Source organism: Anomaloglossus baeobatrachus, chromosome 7, assembly GCF_048569485.1.
Source record: "Anomaloglossus baeobatrachus isolate aAnoBae1 chromosome 7, aAnoBae1.hap1, whole genome shotgun sequence".
In the NCBI taxonomy this organism is placed as follows: domain Eukaryota; kingdom Metazoa; phylum Chordata; class Amphibia; order Anura; family Aromobatidae; genus Anomaloglossus; species Anomaloglossus baeobatrachus.
The window spans coordinates 204,855,719-204,863,696 of NC_134359.1; the positions used below are offsets into that span (position 1 = coordinate 204,855,719).

General features: G+C 43.2%; 1 protein-coding gene across 1 annotated transcript; it reads left to right on the forward strand.

Moving 5' to 3' along the window:
* Positions 1-2,114: 2,114 nt before the first annotated feature.
* LOC142246659 (hemoglobin subunit alpha-5-like) lies at positions 2,115-7,694 on the forward strand. Its single transcript, XM_075319724.1, has 3 exons — positions 2,115-2,209; positions 3,487-3,688; positions 7,578-7,694. Exons 1-3 carry the CDS (start codon positions 2,115-2,117, stop codon positions 7,692-7,694), a joined length of 414 nt encoding a protein of 137 aa, XP_075175839.1.
* The last annotated feature ends 284 nt before the right edge of the window (positions 7,695-7,978 follow it).

A 7,978-nucleotide genomic window follows, 5' to 3' on the forward strand; every position in this document is an offset into this window, starting at 1 on the left:
CAATTTGACCCCATCGACATCGCACCTGCGATGTCGCAGTGTGCAAAGTGCCCCTTAGGGCTATACTACAATAGACCTACTTCCTTACAATGGGCACTTCATGTTTACAGGCCATCATGCACGTCTGTATCCAGGGACAATATGGAGCCTGACGCTGCCACCGACTGCCACACACATGCTGTTTTTAAATGCAAGCACGGACGCAATAAGAACCTAACTGGTTTTTAGGAGCGACAATTACTGAGAAGTCTGACACTATCAGACACTGCTGACTGACGTGTATTATACACTAGACTTGTGCGTTATATAATAGTTTGTGCAAAACGCGCACCTGTACCCTGCCACCGACTGCCACACACGTGCTGTTTTTAAATGCAACCACGGACGCAATAAGAACCTAACTGGTTTTTAGGAGCGACAATTACTGAGAAGTCTGACACTATCAGACACTGCTGACTGACGTGTATTATACACTAGACTTGTGCGTTATATAATAGTTTGTGCAAAACGCGCACCTGTACCCTGCCACCGACTGCCACACACGTGCTGTTTTTAAATGCAACCACGGACGCAATAAGAACCTAACTGGTTTTTAGGAGCGACAATTACTGAGAAGTCTGACACTATCAGACACTGCTGACTGACGTGTATTATTATACACTAGACTTGTGCGTTATATAATAGTTTGTGCAAAACGCACACCTGTACCCTGCCACCGACTGCCACACACGTGCTGTTTTTAAATGCAAGCACGGACGCAATAAGAACCTAACTGGTTTTTAGGAGCGACAATTACTGAGAAGTCTGACACTATCAGACACTGCTGACTGACGTATATTATACACTAGACTTGTGCGTTATATAATAGTTTGTGCAAAACGCGCACCTGTACCCTGCCACCGACTGCCACACACGTGCTGTTTTTAAATGCAAGCACGGACGCAATAAGAACCTAACTGGTTTTTAGGAGCGACAATTGCTGAGAAGTCTGACACTATCTGGACTGTTTTACACTGTGTACACCAGCCCCAGATATGATGAAGGCTGGTATACGGTCACCACTACCCTGCCTGCCTGCCTGCCTGTATACTGCTACAATAGTCCTGACAAGGACTCTTCTGGTCACTAGCCTGTATTCCGACCTGGCTATACCCTGCCTGTATATAGCAACAATAGTCCTGAGAAGGACTCTGCTACTGTACTCCGACCTGGCTATACCCTGCCTGCCTGTATACAACTAGAATAGTCCTGAGAAGGACTTCTGGTCACACTGTTTGCAGCCCTGCTCCGGAACTAACTATAAAGGGCCGCAAAGCTTTCCCTGAATCAGCGACACTCTCCCTGCACTGACTGTCTGGATAGTTGTGAGCAGAGCACAGCGCGCCGGCCGGTATAAAGGCTCGGTCACGCTGTGCAGGCCGGCCAATCACTGCAATTCCACAACTAACAGGGCTGTGGCATTGCAGTGGTCTGCCAGCCAATCCCTGCATGAGGGCTGGCTCTCAAAAGAGCGCCAACATGCAGAAATGAAGACCACGAGTACAGCACGAGTATCGCGAGATTACTCGGTCCCCGCCGAGCAGCCCGAGTACAGCGATACTCGTGCGAGTACCGAGTAGTTACAAGCATGCTCGCTCATCACTATTGGTCAGTACTTCAGTTATACTTGCACTTGAAAGTTGTGAGCACAATTGATGGCTGGGAGTTGTTACACTTTTTTGAGCTGGCTGTAAGCTTGACAGCCGTCTCCGCGAGCAGACAAATCCCACTCCGGAGGAAAGCAAAATAAAGCCAACTGGGAGACATCTTAGGCCATCAAATCAAGTCAACTGTGCCCAGGTCAAGTGCCTTCCTTGTCCCCCTGAGATGCGTCCCTTCCCTAAGAGTGAGCCTCCATTCATACATCAGGCTTTCACAGGCATTTTCTTTGCCATCCATGTGCTGTCTGATTTTCATTGGATAATACTAGGAGAAGCTTGGAAACCTAAATAATACGAAAAAAGATGACATATAGGTGAAAATGTGTATATTCTCAATGTAAAATTTTCTTTAAAATGCATAACCCTTTCTTTTTCTTAGACTGTCCATTTCATCTGCACATAAACGAACCAGACATGAATTTCTCTGAATCTGAAAAGGCCGCTATCACCTCTATTTGGCAGAAGATTGCTAGTCAGCCAGATAAAATTGGAGCAGAAGTTCTGGAAAGGTAACAACAAGCCTCCATTTCTTTGTTCATAAATATGCATTTGTTGTCCTATAAGATTCAAAAACATCAGTGTTATAATTTACCTCAGCACTAAAGGAACGCAGGTTTTATATGCACCTTAGCAGAGAAATAAAAAATGGGTTAGATTCTCTTCTCTGGAACACACTAATTGTAAGACAGTGAGAAAATGAATTTTTATGCTCCATGTAAACACTTGCTTCCAGTAATCAGATTTGCAGGAAGCTACTACAGTCACTGCTCCCTACATATTGAGTGGTGACTACAAGCTCCCTGCACAGCCATAATAACTGGGAGGGAATGGTTGTTGGGATGATAAAATCTCATTTTCTCCTTGTAGCTGCTGATTCAGGTAGGTAGGTGGTCAGTATATCAATGCCATTTACATGCAGATTGACTATATTAGCAGGCAAATAGCATTTCTGGACATGACAAGTCCCCTTTACCTCAAACTAAGAATCTAAACTTTACATTGAAATCATTATTTATCAGCCATGTAACAAGATAAAGATGCAGGGTTAAAGGGGTACTCCAGGGAGATAAAAAAAATATTCTTATGGACATGCCGTCATAGACATAGAAATCCATAGTGCTGTTCCTGTACCTGCAATCCAATGTGACATTGGAGCTGCTCCTTCCTGCTTCTTCTTCCTTCTTGGACATTACATCACACAAGGGGGCATGGCCTGCTACATGCAAGTTGGTAACAGCCAGCCCCCTGATAATATCTGATTCCTTGCTGTCCAAGAACAAGGGGTGTGGTCACGCCCCCACCATGCCCCCTGTTTTTGCACTGCAGGGAACAGATATTATCAGGGGGCTGGCTGTTACAACAGCGCAGACCATGCCCCCGGATGTCTAATGCAACATCCCAGAAGAGAGGGGGAGCAGCTCCACTGACACAGTAAATTACAGAACACCACTATAAATCTCATCTTTAGAGTTTGAGGGCATGGCCATTAGTAGACTTTTTTTTATCTCCTTGGAGTACCCATTTAAATAAAGTAAACAAGATCTCCCCTGTGCAGGAAGTGTCATATAGTTGTCAAAAGAGTGAGACAGCAGACAGCCCTAACATATGTTCTTCAAAGTAACAGAGCTTTAGTTTTACTAATATTGATTGAGAGATTTTATATTTTAGCATTTTTCCAAGTCAAGAAGCTATTTATGAGGTAGTAAGTCCTTTTGTGTCACTACAGTTAACTTTTTTTTATATAATACTTTTAATATATAAACTTGCTGTGTTGCTTTTCCTACAGGCTCTTTCTAGCCTTTCCTTTAACCAAAAACTCATTCAGCCATTTTGATTTGAACAATTCGAAGAAACTGTATAATTTTGGAGAAAAGCTCATGAATAACATTGGCGAGGCTGCTCTGAACCTGAATGACCTTGATAAGGTTCTTCCCAGACTCAATGAACTCCATGCCCTACAAATCAAGCTTAAAAAAGAAAATTACGAAGTGAGTAATCCATTTAAAATTCAAAAAGGAATTTGATCAAATATAATGGAAACATGAGCAGTTGCCCACCAAAACAAATGAGATTTCTGCTGTCTTTTTCTTCAAACCTCTAAAATCTTATCTACCTAATTTCTATAATGTTTAAGTTTAGACTCAAGGTCTTGGGAATATGGTATCAGCAGTAATTATTTCATTATTCCCATATAAAATATCTTTATTTATTGAAAAATAGTAAAATATCACACCACGGTGTAAGTATAATAAATAACCAAAGGTCAATTCAATGTGTCAAGAAAAAGTGCATAAAAACACAATACATAATTCGACAATATAGGGTTCACATGACAGGTTAACATGGCTAGCCAAACTTAGCTTAGGGACTGTAGTCAGACTGTGCCATATATTGGATAGTTCATTTAACTGTGCAGTCCATAGGAAGTCCAAATTGCCATATAGGTCCAGGCGATTATGTGCTAGAACTGTCCATGTATCTTTAATTGTAGCGTGAACCATCAATCATCATATAAAGTCTCCACCTCGACGCGTTTCCCCACGTATACAAACGTGGTTCATCAGGAGGCCATGTAGGTATTACATCAGATATGCAGGTTCATGGTGCCAGGAATCATCAGAATCCGCGGCGGAGCAGGCAATGCTGCAAAGATGAACACCACCACGGTCAACAGAGGCATCGGTGGTGTTCATCTTTGCAGCATTGCCTGCTCCGCCGCGGATTCTGATGATTCCTGGCACCATGGATCTGCATATCTGATGTTATACCTACATGGCCTCCTGATGAACCACGTTTATATACGTGGGGACAAGCGTCGAGGTGGAGACTTTATATGATGATTGATGGTTCACGCTACAATTAAAGATACATGGACAGTTCTAGCACATGATCGCCTGGACCTATATGGCAACTTGGACTTCCTATGGACTGCACAGTTTAATGAACTATCCAATATATGGCAGTCTGACTACAGTCCCTAAGCTAAGTTTGGCTAGCCATGTTAACCTGTCATGTGAACCCTATATTGTCAAATTATGTATTGTGTTTTTATGCACTTTTTCTTGACACATTGAATTGACCTTTGGTTATTTATTATACTTACACCGTGGTGTGATATTTTACTATTTTTCAATAAATAAAGATAATCTAATTTCTATAATGACCAAACTTCACCTCAAACTCATACCACATAGATAATTCATAAAGTTCTTTTATCTTAAAAATAAAAGAAATTGATAAATATATTAATAATTTGTAAAAATATTGCTAGGGATAAGTTAATTGTCAGCATTCCATGCCCACCAGAGGAGAGCTCTTGAAACCACTACCTATTTGCCAGAATCCCTGGCAGCTTTTCTAATGTAGGATCTGCCTGATTTCATTGTTGCAACATGAGGCATGTGTGACATTATGCCAAGTTTACTTATCAAAAGCTGCTCTAGAAATGCCGGCAGATAAGTGGCAGTTCACACGGATCCTGTCCATTAACCACGGATTACTGATGTGGCCATTATCTGCCTCAGTATTGTTAGTTTCTAGGAAATAAAAACCCTATTCAACTTTTAATGTGGATCCTTCTTTTTATATTAGTCACAGTATCTGTACGTGTATAATTAGTGGTGGAACTAGAGTTTGATGGGCCCCAATGCAAAGTTCAGACCTGCCCCCCCCCTCCACATACACCGACACTTGGGTACAGGATAATGATGCTGACACTTGGCTTTTACTCCCAGCACCCAGGGTTCCCATGATCTGAAATCCCTCTATTAGCACCCAGCTTTCCTATGTTCTGATATCCATCTTGTCCTTGGCACCCAGCTTCCCCATGCTCTGCTATACATCTTTCCCTCAGCACCTAGCTTTCCCATATCAGAGCATGGGAAAGCTGGGTGGTGAGAGAAGATATATAGCAGAGCATGGGAAAGCTGGGTGCTGATGGAAAGAGCCGTTTTCCCTCAGCACAAAATGTTCCCATCCCCTGCTTGTATCTTTTTCCCCCCTTGTATATAGTTCTCCAAATACTATAATGGCCCTCACATAGTCTTCCATATAGAATAAAGGGTCCCACATAACCCTTCATATATTAGAATGCACCTCCATAGTCCTCCATCTATTATAATGCATTTCCCATAGTTCTACATGTATTATAATTCACCCCATAGTCCTCCATATATTATACTGCACCACATAGTCCTCCATATATTATAATGCACCCCCATAGTCCATGTATAAGGTAGACTCCATTGTCCTCCATATATTATAATGTAGCCCCCATAGTCCCATATGTATTATAATGCAACCCCATAAACCTTCATATTGTATTATGCAGCCCCATACTCATCCATGTATAATGCACCCCTAGTCCATGTATAAGGTGTCCTCCATGTTGTATAATGCATGCCCATAGACCTCCATGTATAATGCAGCCCCATACTCCTCCATGTATAATGAACCTCTATAGTCCATGTATAAGTTGTCCTTCATGTTTATTATGCAGCCCCATAAACCTCCATATATAATGCAGCACCCCCAGACCTCCATGTATAATAATGCTGCCAGCCTCCCCAGGTCTCCATGTATAATAATGCAGCCAGCCTCCCCAGGCCTCCATATATAATAATACAGGCAGCCTCTCCAGGCCTCCATGTATAACAATGCAGCCAGCCTCCCTAGGCTTTCATGTACAATAATGCAGCCAGTCTCCTCAGGCCTCCATGTATAATAATGCAGCCAGCCTCCCCAGGCCTCCATGTATAACAATGCAGCCAGCCACCCCAGGCCTCCATGTATAAAAATGTAGCCAGCCTCCCCAGATCTCAATGTATAATAATGCAGCCAGTCTCCTCAGGCTTCCATGTATAATAATGCAGCCTGCCTCCCCAGGCTTCCATATATAATAATACAGCCAGTCTCCCCAGGCCTCCATGTATAACAATGCAGCCACCCTCCCCAGGCCTTCATGTATACTAATGCAGCCAGCCTCCCCAGGCCTCCATTTATAACAATGCAGCCACCCTTCCCAGGCTTTCATGTATACTAATGCAGCCAGCCTCCCCAGGCCTCCATGTATAATGTAGCCCCCCAAGGCCTCTGGCCACTGTGTACTCACTAATTTATATAAAAAAAAACAACAACAAGTACTCACCTCTCTCCTCGTTCCCCCGCTGCTCTGTGCTCACCTCTCCTCCATTCCCCCGCTGCTCTGTGCTCACCTCTCCTCCATTCCCCCGCTGCTCCGGTTGGTGTCCTCCCGTCCTGTACTCTGTGCTCTCAGTACAGCAGTTGCACAGGAGTGACATCACCGTGCAGGCACAGGGGGAGGCTGATGGTGCATAGAGTGGCACAGGCCACTCTATGCTTTATCATTGCTGTGCACGATGACGGGGAAGGGGGCCCCGATGCCTTTGCCGCTGATACCGGGCAGGGGGGCCCAGTGTCAGCGGCGGCAGCAGGTCATATAGTGGCTTTGTGGTCTGCGACAGATCAGCACAGCTCCTCTCTCACAGAAATAAGCTGGCTGCTGATCTGCAATACGGCCGCAGGCCCCCAACCTGCCGGGCCTGGTCGCAATGGCGACCTCTGCAACTGCGGTAGTTACGCCCCTGTGTATAATCATCCTCATATATAAAATTTTTGGTAAAAGGAAATGGGGCTGGGGTAAAACAAACTAAAATGTGGTTATTGATTTGATTTGATTTGATTTGATTAGAATAGTGTGTACAGCATGGCAGGAATTTATCAATGTCTGAATGATGACCATGCAAACTGGTTAATTACACAAGTAGTAATTTGTCAGGCTGGGGTTTATGCTCTTGTGTTTTGTTTTTTTATTTTTTATTTATTTTTTTTTAATTCTGATGATGCTTTCTCTTGTAGCTGCTGTCTTTCTCCATTCAAGTGGTTCTGGCTGTCAATTTTCCGAGTGACTTCACCCCTTTTGCGCAGGGTGCTTGGGACAAATTCCTATCAGCTGTGTCCTCCATACTGGTGTAAAACAAAGATAAATTGAGTCTCAGTGTTTTAACTAGTTGTAATAAAATTCAGCAGGTCTTAGTTGTGTTGATTACTTAATTGTGGTCAAATATTATTCCTCTCGTAACCCATTCCTGGCATGATCTTTTTTCCCTTGTTTTTGCTTTTTTCCTCACCTTCTTCAAAGACCTATAACTTTGTTACATTTTCTGATGACTCAGTTGTATGAGGGTTCATTTTTTTGCAGGATGAGTTGTAATTTTTAATGACACCTTTCATTTCATCGTGATATGTACTGGAAAACA

Coding starts and splice junctions, on each gene's coding strand:
- LOC142246659 (XM_075319724.1), top strand. CDS start 2,115: ATGAATTTCTCTGAATCTGAAAAGGCCGCTATCACCTCTATTTGGCAG. Junction 2,210..3,486: donor GGAGCAGAAGTTCTGGAAAG/GTAACAACAAGC, acceptor CTTTTCCTACAG/GCTCTTTCTAGCCTTTCCTT. Junction 3,689..7,577: donor TTAAAAAAGAAAATTACGAA/GTGAGTAATCCA, acceptor TTTCTCTTGTAG/CTGCTGTCTTTCTCCATTCA.